The 15,476-nt window shown below is 44.2% G+C and overlaps 1 protein-coding gene across 4 annotated transcripts in view; it reads right to left on the reverse strand.

Moving 5' to 3' along the window:
* gcl (germ cell-less) overlaps nucleotides 1-15,476 on the reverse strand; it is an 83,016-nt gene that overhangs the window by 54,217 nt on the left and 13,323 nt on the right. For all 4 annotated transcript variants that reach the window (XM_075695199.1, XM_075695183.1, XM_075695174.1 and 1 more), the window contains exons 4-8: nucleotides 13,627-13,724; nucleotides 13,447-13,493; nucleotides 12,304-12,441; nucleotides 4,084-4,168; nucleotides 2,191-2,278 (exon numbers count right to left, since the gene is read on the reverse strand). In XM_075695199.1, the coding sequence (XP_075551314.1) occupies nucleotides 2,191-2,278; nucleotides 4,084-4,168; nucleotides 12,304-12,441; nucleotides 13,447-13,493; nucleotides 13,627-13,724 (456 nt within the window). The remainder of the gene's footprint in view (nucleotides 1-2,190; nucleotides 2,279-4,083; nucleotides 4,169-12,303; nucleotides 12,442-13,446; nucleotides 13,494-13,626; nucleotides 13,725-15,476) is intronic.

Here is a 15,476-nt window from a genome sequence, read left to right on the forward strand (position 1 = left end):
GGACAACGTTGAAAAAGCCTGCCCTATCGCGTCATCGCTGACGTTGTCGCCATCACTGTCGCCATCACTGTTGCTGTCGCAATCCGATGCAAGCGGCATCACCTCATTGGTTAGAAGTTCTGACGTTTCTAATGCCCTGTCTGCATGTAGAAACTCTTCACAGTCCTGAAGCATCCTTGTCGACTGTAGATCAAAGCTCAGGCATCACTTCGTCGGCGGGAGCTTTGCAGGCTTCGTATAAGTAACTGCTGCCTTGGCCAAAGCATGCTTTCCTAAAGCAGTTCCGCACCGTAGAAGCGCTTACTTCGGACCACGCACAAAAGATAAACTGCACAGCCATCAATTGATTGATATGCAAGTCTGGTTTCTCCCTGCTTGTCTACGTGGCCACGTCCATCAACAAGACCAACTTGTTCAGGACGCGACGACGATACTTGACCTTAAAATTTGGCGTCCATGGGCTGCAAGCATGCTGTTGTGTTTGACGGCAGGAAAAAATTTCCGCACTTGAGAGCTTAGGCATGGAGTGGTGGGCACTACAATTATCTAGGATGAGCACCACCTTCCTCTTAGATCGTTTGATACGCTGATTGAACTCCAAGAGCCACTCATGAAAAAGTTCTCACATTATCCATGCCTTCCAGTTGTGACGATAGCGTACCGGTATCCTGGCAGTACCACAGATGTTTTGATTTCCCAATGACAAATGCGGGGCACTCGTTGCTCCTATCCACGTTGGCAAACAAAAACACAATTAGGCACAGCTTGCTGTTTTCATTGCCCTTACACATGCCTTCTTTGAGTGCACATGTCTTCGACAGCACCATCTGGAAGAACAGTCTTGTTTTGTCGCCATTATAAATGTTGGTGTCAACGTAGTTGTCAAACATGCGGGGCAGCACTTCCTCCACTCACTTCAGCTCTGTCTCCACGTCAGGCAAAGCTTCCTCGCTGGTGATGGCTTTGTAAACAGTACCGTGCCGCTCTTTGAAGCACTGTGCCCAGTCACCACCTACCTGGCTGGAAGTCCACGTGGTTGACGAGTAGCACAAACTGCTTTGCCTTTGTGGCCAGAATTGGCCTGGTGATGGGCAAGTTCATGGCAGGGATACTGAGAAACCACTCGTAGAGGGCCTCTTCCACCTCCTTAGGCACCCTGTCAAACGCATTTGCACCCATTGTCTACCGAGCAGTTTTCTATATTGAACTTCTCTGCTGAGCAGATGAGTGTCGGCACTGTCGGTTGCGATAGTCCATACTTCTTCACCAAATCACACAATTTTTTAGCTTCTTTGTAGTCCTTCACGATACTGCACTTCGTTTCCAAATCTATAGCAGTGTGCTTTCTTTTCACCAGCAACGTCGTGCATTGCCGATGACGAGCCGCTGGATCAGCCATCTTCCGTTTCGGTGGCGAGTCAAACAAGGCGGAGAAACCACATGGCCAGGAACGACTTCGACGCAACCATCAAAGACGAGCACAAGCGATTTAATCTATTGGCAGAACTGCGCAGAGTGAGGGGCCAGTGAGCAATCTGGGGACAGCACTGTCAGCAAAGTTGGCACAGTCCATTCATGTTTTGTAGAATGGTGCAGCATAGAGGTATGGGCGCAGCCCATTCGTGTTCGGAAAAGTGGAAGGGTGACGCGAGAGAGGCACGGGATAATGGTGATGCGGAGAAGGCTGTAAGACAGGTTCTGCTGTATGAGCGCATAGCGGCTGTTGGGGCGGCGGGCAAGGATGTAGCAGCTTGAATTTTGCTTTTTATTTTTTATTTTCAAGGATTTCACATTCCATTACCTTTTGGCATGGACATCCAGCAGCCAGACTTCATCGTTCAAACCAATAATGCGGCATAGGTGCAGCAGCTTCTCATTGTTAGAACCGATATTGTTATAAGTGGGTTCGACTGTATAAGGAAGTATATATGAAATGTTATCAGCATTAAACTAGTACTATATGCTTATAACGAATATCAGGTACATATAACAAAGGTATTTCATGTCGGAAGCGACTTCGTTGTAACAAGGTTTGACTGCAGATACTAACCACCCAACAAATTGCAACAGAGTAGTAAAGCAGTAATGACCTCAATGCGCAAGATCACTTACGAATCTAACTGTGAGGAGGAGGAAGTCAGTGAAAACATCCGAGCAAGGACGCACACACAGAAAAGCCAAGGGGCTCACCTGATTTCTCCTTAAAGTATTTGTGTGCTTCCAGTGCACACTCCTTCAGGTCACCTTCCCAAGAAGGGTGCTCCCTCAAAAAAGTCCACTGCAATGAAATGTGCACACACAGCTTGCACTCAGATTACTCTGCTGATATTGATGGTGTCATGCAACAGTGCGGCACTGAAAGTTAAACTAAGTCACAAAACAGACAAATTAAACTTCTATTTTTAAAGAATGTGCAAACTGATGAATCCAGTTCAGAATTGTCATAGGCAGTTGCACTCAAAAGGCACAAGTATTTCTTGAATGAAGTGCAAGTAAAAACTGCAGAAGGACATTAACCCCTTCTGCAACTGACATGCATAACCGAAAATTGGCATTTCAGGTGGAAAATCTTGCGTTGCAACTTTCACCATTTCAACAAATAGAGAACAGAGCATTATTTGAGAAATGGGATAACTCAATATTTTGCTTCACTACATTCAGAAGCATCGAGTACGAAATGGCACCGAACATCTCTGGTGAAGTTACACCTCCTAAAAGAAATTACAAAAGGCAATGTTGTGATGATTTGCCAACAAAACACTGACAATAAATTGAAATACACCACGCACCACTAGGCAGCAAGAAAAGATAAAAAAATTATGTAGATCCCACGCACTGTGAGAATCAATGTAAGCGAAGCTTTCTGTGGTGTTTGCATTAACTGACAGTAATTGGCTGTGGTGCTGATGGCAAAAGTTTAGTTATTGAGCACTTGGTGCAATATGAGAGTGCTGGGGTGATGTTCCCCTTGCATGCACCCCTTGTTTTTGTCCACGTAGTACACAGAACACACAGCAAGACATGTTTGCTCGAGGCATTGTTATGGGCCACTGTTAATAGCATGTGAGAAAGTGAGAAGCATGTGAGCACTGTCATTTTCTCACATGGCACATCGTATCATGGCAGAAGTGTTAAACTTTAATTAAATGATGGTGATTTAAGTGCTAAAACCACAATCTGATTGTGAGGCATGCTGTAGTCGGGGGCTGCAGATAAATTTTTACTACCTGGGGCTCTGTAATGTGCACATAAATTTGCATTTTTCCCTCTTTGAAATACGGCCACCAAGGTCGGGATCAAATCTGTGACCTCGAGCAACACCATAGCCACTAAGATACTGCGTCAGATACAGAAGCGTTGATTTGGCAATTGCGGCCACTTTCACGGTGTAGTCATGATGCTACAGAGCTTTACTGCGGCTTTGCGTCAGCACGCTCTGCGTCAGTTTTCCATAGAACAATTTTGCACTATGTTAATTTTTCAGAAATATCAGAAACATACTGTATCATACCTTAAATTAACATTTATTCACTTAGTCCTCAACTGTTGCCACGTGTAGTAGTAGCCTTTCCTTTACTGAAAGGATCCCAAATGAGGCAAGCTTTCCGTTGTCGCATTGCCCCTCGCTTGCGCCGTGTACATGAGCTGCCATACACAAAGAATGGTACAGTTGTTCGCTCATTTTGCAACTGCATCGGTGAATGAATAGGTAGGGCATCCGGTTCTATCCAGTCTCTGACTCCTCTCTCTACTCCCTCTCAGAATTGCTGCGTGTGAGGACAGAGAAAAGCGCTGCAGCTTCTGCAATGCTTTTGCGGGAGAGGGCATTGTGCCAATTCCCAAGGAGCTCCAGAGAGCATCGTGACTGCGCTCTGCTCAAACGAGGCATGCTTTATGAATCTCTTCTTCAGCCCTACTACCGTATGCTCTCAACTCCCTCCTGATGCAGCATGCAAGACAGCGACAGCAGCAGCAGCAGTGGAAAACTCAAAGGAAGGGTCAAAGAAAGCTTCACTTTAAAGGAAAGAGAAAAAAAGCCATATACACGCATGCGCAAACAGAAAGCAGAAGAGCACAACTCACGGCCGTGACCATAAGGTAGAGTGAGAACTCTGTCTGCACGACGACTAATCTAGGTGATTTGACCAGCTGCTCCATGAGGCCAGGGCTGCAAGTGAACAGTGTTTCCCACTCTGAGGCCAAAAATCGCTCTCATTGTAACAATAGCAGTAATAATCTGAGTCACTAAATGTAAAATAGAAAGTAAGAACACAAAAAATAAATTTCACCCAAGCACAAGTGGTGCAGCACTGTGGTTAGCGTCACAGGTTCTTCATAGAGATACTGAAGGGACATTACAGATAAAATATGGCTGATAATAACTACATGATGCTTCTGGTGTTTATAACATATTATATGCAGGGTTTTTCGTTTTTTGGGTGAAACCCGATTTCTAACAGATGTTTTGCCCTTATGTATAGGGTAAGAATGAATGCAGGTGCTACAAAACCAATGAACACTGCTCACCTTGTGTGAGTAAGTGGTCAAGATATATCAAATTAGTATAGTATTATATTAATCAAATATGAATATGATATATGCTTCGTTTTTGCTAACACTCAAGCAAAAACGGTGATATATATAATACGTTTAGCGCCTGCCAGCCTTGTGTGAATGGAACCTTGCGGCCCTTTTATTAGCCACATTTACATAGCTACAATAATAGCACATCGCATCACATCTCATGTTGCAGACAAGTAAACAACGTCAATGCGCTAGGAATCGAAAGCAGCGCTGATGTTACTGTACTACATTGCGAATGGCAGCGACGACGTTGAAAGAATGTTTTCTCAACTAAGGTACCTGCAAAGAAGGGTGGCAGATTGGCTAGCTGTTATTCCATTAATTTTGTTGCACAGAGTATAGTGCAAACCGTAGAACAGGATGACAACAAATAAGAACAAAAGGTCTGACAGTTCTAGGATGGACACAGAAATGCTCAAAACGCATATAATAATGTACGCCAATAAGGGCCTGAAAGATAACAGCATCACACTTCTTGCGAAGCAGGCCCACATGTGCACCACTATTTGTGCTTTTCTTTCTTTCTTTGTTAAACAAAAGTGCAGAGAACAAAGTAAACAAAAGAACAGACTGGTGGGCTAGTTGTTGTTGCATAACTAGAGGTATAGCACAAAAGGGCATGCAGGACAACAGAGGAGATGTGCCTCACAAAGGAGACGATAGAGGAGACAACAGAGCACTGTGCCTTCATCTCCTTTTAGCAACATATTGTAGCGCAAAGGCACAGTCGCGAAGAAGACACACGTCACAGGCATGTGTTATGTGGACATTATGTCGTTAAGCAAACACCAACAAGTCCTCCTTCATCCTTCCCTGTCATCCTCCGTGCTCTCTTTTATGCTAGACCTCAAGTTAAACAAAGGATTGCCAGGAACGGTTCTATTAGCTGCATATGTTTTTTTTTTTTTATGTGTAAATAATGGAGAATTTCTCTAGATAAGCTCATAACTTGTGTGCTTTAACTAGTAACTCTTTGTCAATAGTATATGCTCATGTGAGTGATTTCGCTTGTTTACATGACATGTCTCTGAACAAAGGCAGACCAATGCCTGCGTTAATAGTTTGTGAAAGTTACCAAGAAAATCTAGAAATGGGCTGACAGACAATTCCCCCCCCCTATTTCTCCTTGGCCTTTCTCATTAAAAATATCCGCCGATTTTTACTCAAATTTAAAAGAACATAAAACCCGGAAACAAAGGACCCTAAATACTGTAATGTTATGAACTGAGCTTCGTTGACAACTAAAAACTAGGGATGCACAAATATTAGAAATTTTGAATACAGATTGTAGACTCCCGTTAATACGAAGTTCACAGGGACCGCAAAAAACTTCAAATTAAACGAACTTCTAATTAAGCACAAAACACAAAAAACAGCACTTTATTTGTGGCGAAATCGAGTATTTTCTCTAAGAAATAGTCGGTCATCTTGCTTTGCTTCTTCTTGCCGAATCGCGCTGCTGAAAGCAAGTTCTGCAGGCTGTAGATGTGGCGGAACGCTTCTTCCCCGTTACGTTCAGCGGCAAAGAAGCGCTCCGCGAGAGCAGCCTTAGGTTGCGGCTCGCCTTCAACGTCGTCGCTCTCCTGGGTCGCTTCCTGGGGCCGAATAATCTCTACAATTTCGCTATCTGTCAGCGCACCGCACGTTTCGACCGCCTTGTCTACGGCGATGTAATCTTCAAAATTGACGTCCCCGAGAGCATCACCAAAATCAGTGCCGTCAAGCTCACTTGTTGACGCTTCCTTCGCTGAAATTTCAGAGGCATCCTCCGAAGAAGGTGCCACAAAACCGCAAGCCCTGAAGCAGTTTGCGATTGTTTCTTGCTTCACACGATCCCATGCTCGCGCCAACATGTGGATGGCACTAAGCAGGCTCACCTCGTACTTTGTGGAGCTATCCATACACAAAATCATGCGCTCGAGGAGGTGCCGCCTGTACAGGACTTTAACATTCTTGATGATGCCTTGGTCCATTGGCTGCAAAACAGCCGTTGTGTTTGCAGGCAAAAATGCGAGGCGTATTGCACTCAAGGCTGGCACATTCACGTGAGCCCCGCAGTGATCGACAAGGAACACCTTGCGGTCCGAAGCAGCAAACTTGCGGTCCAATTTGCTTATCCAGCTCTTGAAGATTTCGGCCGTCATCCACGCTTTTTTGTTCGCCTCATAGACCACAGGCAGCGTCTTCATGCCTTTAAAACATCTCAGCTTCGCGGCTTTCCCGATCACAAGTAACCGACATCGTTCCGTGCCAGTCATGTTTGCTGCGATCAGCACTGACACTCTCTCCTTGCTGCGTTTGCCCCCAGCACAGTCGTCGTCCTTGAATGTCAGGGTCTTCTCTGGTAGAAGCCGATAGAAGAGTGCAGTCTCATCTGCATTGAAGATGTCTTCCGGTCTGTATTCAACGAGATATTCACGCAGCTTTCCGTCCTTCCACGTGGCGCATGTTTCCTGGTTAACGGACGCCTTTTCACCACACACACACTCTTGAAAACCAGGTCATGGCGATCTTTAAAGCACGTCAGCCATCCATCTGACGAAACGAAGTCATCGATCCCCAACATTGCTGCAAGCGTTCGGGCTTTCATCGCAACGATGTCTCCGCTGAGAGGAAGTTTGTTGCTCCTGGCCTCCCTAATCCAAACCAGCAGAGCTTTCTCCAACTCTGGGTAAGCGCCGGTGCGCATTCGCTTCCGAGAAGTCTTGAACTTGTCGTTCTCAACTGTATCCATTATTGTGTATTGTGCGCTTGTTCTTGATGTAGTTTGAGAGCGTGTTCGGCTTGATCCCGTACTTCCGCCCGTCTTGATCCCGTCTTGTTTGTCGGCACCTCCTTTCTCAACTTCCTTCAAAACCTCGACTTTCGTTGCCAGGTCGAGCGTGCGATAAGAGCCACGGTTTGCCATGGCTATAAACTGCGCGACTACGTACCCCGTGGAACAACCTAGCCTACGAGCTTCCCGCACAAAGGCGCTCGACCAACAAATGCCTCGACATACGCTGCGCACGCTGCAAGACTAATCTCGCACAATCTTGCCACTGCCAGTATGCAGCGCTGCGTGCACCTATGGCACCCGCGTGGCCTCCGGCGGAAGCCGCTTCGCTTCCCGCCGGAGTTGATCGCGGAGGCCACGGCAGCCGTAGCAATGAATAATCGCGCCGCTCCAAGAAGGATGGCGTTGCGGGCGGCTGCGGTGGCGATGACACCAACGCGGAGCACGGAACTGTTGCAACACTTGAAAAATTGCACATTCTACCAAAGAATGACGGTCACCTCGAGGATCCCGGCTGAAAATTAACTTCCAGTTAAACAATATTACTGGATGAGGACTTCGAATTATCGAGCGATTTCTTCTATAGGATTACATGCAAAACTGACGGGACCAGCACTCCACTTCTAATTAACCGAAAATTCCAATTAAGCGGCTTCGAATTATCGGGAGTCGACTGTATAGTCATTGCAATTCGATTTGCACTCTATTCAAGAATTCACTAAATGAACTCCAACATTTGTTTCTGTTCCAACGCCAGGGATAACAACATTTATTTGAGTCTACAAGAAGCAAGATAAACACAAATGGTGACTGATCCAAAAGGTTCTGCTGCTGAGAAGCCACAGTTGCCACGCAGAGGCACCAGTTGCCAAGCCAACACATGGAGTAGCTAACTTCTGTTCAATATTTTCCAGTCATTCAATAAGCATGCCTCACCTTTAGACTGCTTACCAATTCGTTTTCTCAGTTTAAGCAAAACAATTTATTATTAGGAAAAGCTCACCATGTTTTCATCTCTTTAGGCCAATGTGCGGTTCTGTAGTACGGTAGAACCTTGTTGATACGTTTTTTAACCCTTTGAAGGTCGATTTTTTTCACCATATGCAACCACCCAGGGTCGATTTTTTTTTATTGCAGATTCCAATTCTTCTTAGGGACTTAGTTCGAAAAAAATTTACCGCAATTTTTCTAGGGTGATTGTAAAGTGAGAATGAACTATTTTGCGTTGGTATATAAGTACTCTTCATTCATGAAGAACAACAATAAAAAAGGAAATAAACTTATAAGAATTAAAAATTTGATGCATCTTTATACACATAGTTCAAGGACTTGAAAATGCACACACGAGAATATTTCGCAAGACTCAAATGTTCCTGCTCTTACACTAATATGTACATCCAAAGCGTAATTGAACTGCGTAGGTGCGCGCACTCAAGAAAACTGTGGTTGTGTGCCCGTCAAAAAACCACAACGTGTATCAAACTTCTGCTAATCTTCAACTTATCGTCAATCAGAGGCAATTAGTTTTCGAGAGTGTCAAAAAAAAAAAAAAAAAGCAACGGAAATGCATGCACGGCAGCATTCTTCCTATGTGCACCCTGTGAGCACTAAACGAGCAAGGAAGAGGCAGTCGCCCTTTGAGCGATTAGTTACGAGATAGCCATCAGTTCTGCAAGCGCAAGAAGTCGAAACCGCCTGCGGAACAAAACCTGCACCGCTTCCTGCCCGCGCGCGCTCCAATGCACCAGCGGTAGTATATAGACGTGTGGGAGCAAACTAGCTCTAAAACAAACCATGCAACGAAAACAGAGAGAGGGAGGCGCGCAAAAAAAAATTCCCTGTATTCCCACGTAGTGGCAGCACATGACAGAAAATAAGAAGTTAGGAAATTGGCGCGCTTTTTAAACGTACAGACGGCCCTGTAAATATACGGCATCGACCATTTTTGGACTTGTTCGTGGCGCCGTATATTCACGTCATTGACCCTCAAAGGGTTAAGGGACCGTGGAAGAAGAAAAAAAATTTAATAGCCGGGAAAATGAAACTGTGGGCCTCTTCAATTATCAGTCCCTGACAGTCCCAGATTGCTTGGGACTGCTGTGTTGCATTCTATTTTGCTCGGACAACTTCGGAAGCTTCGCCCACAAGTCCTAGAGTTGTCGGAGGCATGTTCGGTTTTGACGTGGACTGGAAGTTCTGGACTGCCCATGGACTGCTGGAGCTGTCAGCAGATTTCTGCTCACACCAGGGCAAGCAGCAAGCAAATCGACAGCTGTCAGAAAAAGATGCGTGCGACGTCTGCCGCCATGTTATGAAAGAAGGTGTGTGCTTCTGCATACTTTGTGTATTCCCGACAGCAAATCTTGTATACTTAGCTATCACGCCTCTTACATCCGGGCCTTGTGTGCCAACATGTGAGCTTTTCATTAGCCATGTAATTGATGCAGTTTTATTCTTCCGCGTTTCTTTAAGAGACAAGCACACGATCAGGCGCACATGCTTGTTTTTCTTGATGTGTTTCACAAAGTCTGTCATGCTCATTGCTTAGTAAATCGGTCGATTTCACCTTTCAAGTGAATGAATGAGTGAAACTGGTGCACGAGGAAGCATATCATATTGCATGTGGCCGTTTCTCGCAGGTAGCTGGGGTGGTACACAATTGAAGCTTCAGCAAAAATTGCTGTTGTGTTGATCTAAATCTATTGCCAAGTTAGAGAGTTGGCTTTTTGACGTGCATGATTAATATAGACGGTGAACGTTTGCTCTGTCCCGAGATACATGTTGGGCCTTTCGTAGACAGTCTCACAAGCTTTGAGGATATCGGCGCCGCTTTCTGTGTGAAAGTCATGTGGTATGGTCGCGATTTTGTTTACGTTAATGTGGGAATTCCACTTAAATTTTGCACACTGAGGCAGCTTAATTACAGACATTAAGTTACACGAAGAGCGAGAGTGTGACGTAAATCGTGCCATGCAAACACATTCTATGGTTTCAGTCTGTGATTTTACTTTGCAAGCGCCAGTGTCATCTTCTTTTCCTTCGTGCTTGTTTGTTTAGCGCTGTTAATTTTTGGAAGCGAGCTTTATGCTTGTGTCGGTGACGTGGCTCCCAATACTGGACCATCCCGTAGGCCACGCTAACAAATTCGCTGAGTAGTGGGGCTATCTAAGAGTAGCTACGAGCTGAAGACGACATTCAGGAGAGTGACTGCCGGTTACGGTGCTTTGGAGTGAAACCTCGAACAGTCCCTGGCAGCTGGATCATGTGATTGTGCCATGCTCTTCGGTCAGGGCTAGTCAGAGCGAAAGCCGCGGACAGTTTGTGGACAGTCCCAGACTGCATAATCAAAGAAGCCCAGTGAGGACAGCCGCAAATCGCCGCAATAAAGTCAGAAGCAGCTCTGAATGGTTGCCAGTACAGTTATTAGACATCTTGGTGTTTGTATTGTGACTGGAGATGGCACATGAGTGCATGTGTAATTAAGGGGCACGCTCTATGTTCCATGACAGTGGTTCCTTTCCACTTTTATATGCTTCACCACAATATATTGTGTGTGCTTTTATGCATAATATACTGTATTTCGGCAAAGCTGACTTTAGGGAACTGGCAAGAACCACAACCATGCCGAGACATGCATTAACGGGACTGACAATAACATACTGCCTGCATTTAAAGGTGAGGCCATGGGCAGTGTTTGACAAGCTTGACTGCGAGTACACATTTATCGTCTTCATAGCAGCATGCGTGAGTGAATTTACCTCATCACCGCTGAATTCACATGACCACCGTGTTCAAACCCAATGTAAGATGCAGGAACATTACAGAACGGCGACACATCAAATGGGAATGTAATACAAAGGAGTCAATGGGTTTTAGATCGAGACCACAAAAACGCAATGTAGCAGTCGGGAAAACGCAACAGCGAGGAACACATCAATGGTGTTTCACAGTAACATACTTTGTAGCTTCAACACACAGTGCACCCGACACTCTTAAAAAAGTTAGCACCCTTTGGGGGCTCATCTTGTCCTACAACAATAATTGTCATCCATCTTGCCTGCCTTTCCTTTCTTCAACGCTGCGAGCCTGGTACTTCCAGGTCACGAATGGCACGCATGTTATCAGCATGACATAGCATTCTCGACAGGAAAATAGCAAGCGCAGAGTTTTCAAGAAAGGAAATGCAAGCAAGGCAGATGACCATTACTGTTGTGGGACAAGATAAGCCCCAAAGGCTGCGAACTTTTTTAAGAGCGCACCTGCATCTGGTGAGATGTTGCTTCTGCATTTCATCAATGCCATTGTGAGCACCAGTTAAGATCATCTTTCAATTGTCTCTCATTTAGAAGTTTATCACTTGATCAGACATCATAATTGCAGTACACAATTCAAATGTTGTAAATAAGCCTTTTTTTTAGCAACCAAACTCAGCACGACCTTTATATATCCCTTCGTTTAGTAATAAGAACATGTTTGGTATTCGATTAGATATTCGAAGGTTACTTTTGTAAAATATTGGTATATAATTTGAATAGAAAATTTTGCTATTGCAACAACCATGCTAACAACATAATGATTGCTAATTCAAATGAGTGAATGAAGCCTGTAAGTACCATAAAACCTAACATATAATATGGACCCAAAAATCCAATATGAACAGCAACTTTGAGGCCACCAAAGGGAAAAATTAAAAATTTGTGCGAGTATAGTACAATCAAGTAACAGTTTTGTTTGTTTTTGGTAATAGGACATAAGTTTTCTTAAACACTAAAACCTATAAACACTTTCATATATACCTGACAATAACTTCTCAGCATGTCAACATCCTGCAAAATATCCTAATATTATAGTGCAAGTTTTATGTTATTAAAGCTTCCTCCTTTTTTTTTTTTTTTACCAGCAATCTTTTGGGAATACTTCATTGCCCTAAGTGCGAGACTTACGAAATCTGCCGTAGAGTTTTTGCATCCTCATTGACAACGAACGTGAGATTGCGTTCCAGCCATTCGAAGCACTTCTGCTTCAGGCGTGTCAAAGCGTACTGTTCAGCAACTTCGTAATATGAAATAACAGTGTCCAGCCTGCAGCAAGAAAAAGAACAGTAAATCATTTTTTAAAAAGAAAATGCCTACAGTGACATAACATACATTCCACAGCTTAAATAATTAATTGCGACTTATGTCGTGGGTACAAAATAAATTTCTAACTTTAGAAATGAAAGTAAGATCTAAAGTGATGCTAGATTGATGGTTAATACTTGTGAAACAGAGAATAGATCAAGTTTACCAAATGTTGTAGTAATGAGTGGCTGAGGCTAGTTGACTGCAAAATCATACGCTGCGCGACACGAGACAAACACAAGAGCTCGCATGTGCGAGACCGTCAGCGGAAGTGCCCTGCTCAGCAAAAAAAAAATGAGAATAAAAAAGAATGCGGGGCCCATGACATGTACATCACGCGATTCTCCAGTTCCAATATGGGAGAAAGCAGGGAAGAAATTTCGCTTTCGGAGGCTAGACAGGGGCAAGTGCAGAGAGCGTCCATGTTGGTGGTGACACTCGCCTTCTGAAATCATCACTTCACGGCACTGAAATGTTTCTATCTAGACTATAATTGAACCAATTTGAAAAATTATTACAGCAGGATGCTCCCTAGAGGGCATGCAACAACTTCTAGCGTATAACCAAAGTTTGCTACGTGGCCTGGTGAGGGGCCCTTTAAGAGGCTGAATTCAAGATGCGTTCAAAATTTTAAAAGGAGACAGCGCACAGATAGGCATGTAAATTTTTGTTTTAATAAATAAGGCACAACAAAAGCAAAACATCCAGCAGTAAACACGTGCTGCCAAGGATGAATTAATGGAAAAATTAGGAGAGACTTTAAATATGGCAGTGCATTTGCTTATAAAAATGCAAGGAAGTGTGCCTCATTTCGCAAGAAAAAAAAAAGGGGGGGGGGGGCTCATGGAAATGGGGCACGAACATATTTGCAAACAATTTAAAAGAGCCTCCTTTCATTCTCTATCAAGTTTGCCAGTGCTTAGAGTCTAAGAACTTAAGCTTAGCGAAGCAGCTGACAGAACTTACTTGATTGTTTCTTCCATTATTTCAGAGCACAGCTGTATGAGTTCATCCTAAAAAAAATTACATATATATATGTATATATATTCATGGTCCGCACTTTAATGGCACAAGAAATAAACAATTTCAACATAAGTGCACAGTTCCCACTAGAGAAATGAAAATGCCAAGAGAAACAGTGCATACCAGTTGAAACAAGGTTGCCGTCGCCAGCACAGGGATCACATCATCTGGCTCAATGACAATTTCATCCAGGTACAGTGAGCCAAAAACAATCTTCAGGGCTGCATTGACAAAGCAAACTTAGGATGAAATCACTGCTAAATTGCCATTGCAATCATGGTCAAAAGTGTTTTACCTGAAGAAAGAAGTATTATAGTCAAGCCTTGTTATAACAAAATGGGTTATAATGAACTAATGGTTATAACTAAGCAATCTTATATCGCCTTAAAATTCACACTGAAACCCAAGCCTTTAAAGTCTTGTTGTAACGAAGCTAAAAATTGCCCCATAAATGGATATTTATGGGGAAACCCTTCTTTAGTTCATTCATAATGAGGATCATAGCTGCTGCTATATTATCACTGGCAAATGGAGAGACATCTTTCAACACTGCAATGCAGCTTGTTGCATCTGCTCAATGACCATCTGTACTCTCGTCATATTAGCCATATTCTTCAACGGCCTTATGTTTCATAGTGCAATAAAAATCCTACCATTCGAAGTGTATAAACGTGCAGTCGTTTCTCTGTAAAGTGAGCGGAAATATTTAAAACAAAATTTTTCTATCTGCGTAGTCTTTTCTTAAAACTGTACGGTCAGTGACAACACTGATTACTGATTACTGGACACGGTGGCAATCTCGGAGCCCATCCACCAATGCACCACTCCCTTCATAGTGACACTGTTCATTTGCACAAGGTGGAAACATGTGCACTAGCTGAAAACGAATGTCATTACCCTCTCATGCAAAGAAAAGTTAGCAGAAGAGTTGCTTGGCAGCACTGCTGTGACCGCGAAGAGATGTCGGCTACAAAGTCCGACTTTTCGCCATCGTTCCCTCTGTTGTTGCCGAAGTGTTGCTTAGCGACAGTGATAAGGACAACACGGAAAGAGACAGCACGGGTGATTCAGGCCCGGCAGTGGCAGAAGCTGCGCGTTACGTCAGCCTCATGAATGCAATCGTCGCGACGAGAACAGCACCCCGCAATGAAAAGGTGTCCTGCAACTTCTGCAACGCTACCGTGCCTGTGCACCGAGAATATGCAACACCAACAAGGAATCTGCCATGCGAGTGTTTGCCGAGAAGAGGGGGCTGGCTGAAAAGCTGGCTCACAGCTTCAGCAAGTTTGAGGCCGCTGTTGTCACTGCTAGGCCGTAGCAGCAACAAACGGAAATAACATGTTTGTCGCACGAAGTAAATAAATACTGCATGTTTATTCCCCTTTGATCACACTCTCTCCGAGTTCCGTTCTTGACAGGTAAGTGGGCGATCTCATGCTATTTCGGTTAAGCAGTACTACCGTTTAGTACATACTTTTTCCGAGCTCCGGCCAACTACGGTTTAACGAGGTTACACTGTATACCGAATTGCTGCAGCTGATAACATCCACTTGTTTTTCATGCAGGATTGAAAAAATCTTATTGCACAAACACAGTCAATGACCGATTTTCTGGACGCCCGATCTTTCAGACATACCCAATAATTCAGACACCTTCATGGCACCGCCCCGTACCCCATGGAGTCAAGGTGTAAGAAGGTCTGAAATTTTGGACGCAAAAAACCTTTGCCATCCGATTTTCCAGACTTTTTACTATGACCGCAGGGATAAAATGGCATAAATCAACGCTACCACTGCTGCCATTTTGATTATCTCACACCTTGAACTGGCTCTCTCACATGCAGATCCACTAGCAGCCGTAGCCACCATCGCGACAACACTAGGCCTAGCAACTTCGACGTTTGCTACCAAGCTTCTTGCTGTACGGTGCAGTGTTTTAAAGCGCAGCTCTTAGACACCCGTTCCTGCAGCGGG

The sequence above is a fragment of the Dermacentor variabilis genome, chromosome 1 (assembly GCF_050947875.1).
Source record: "Dermacentor variabilis isolate Ectoservices chromosome 1, ASM5094787v1, whole genome shotgun sequence".
Taxonomy (NCBI): Eukaryota; Metazoa; Arthropoda; class Arachnida; order Ixodida; family Ixodidae; genus Dermacentor; species Dermacentor variabilis.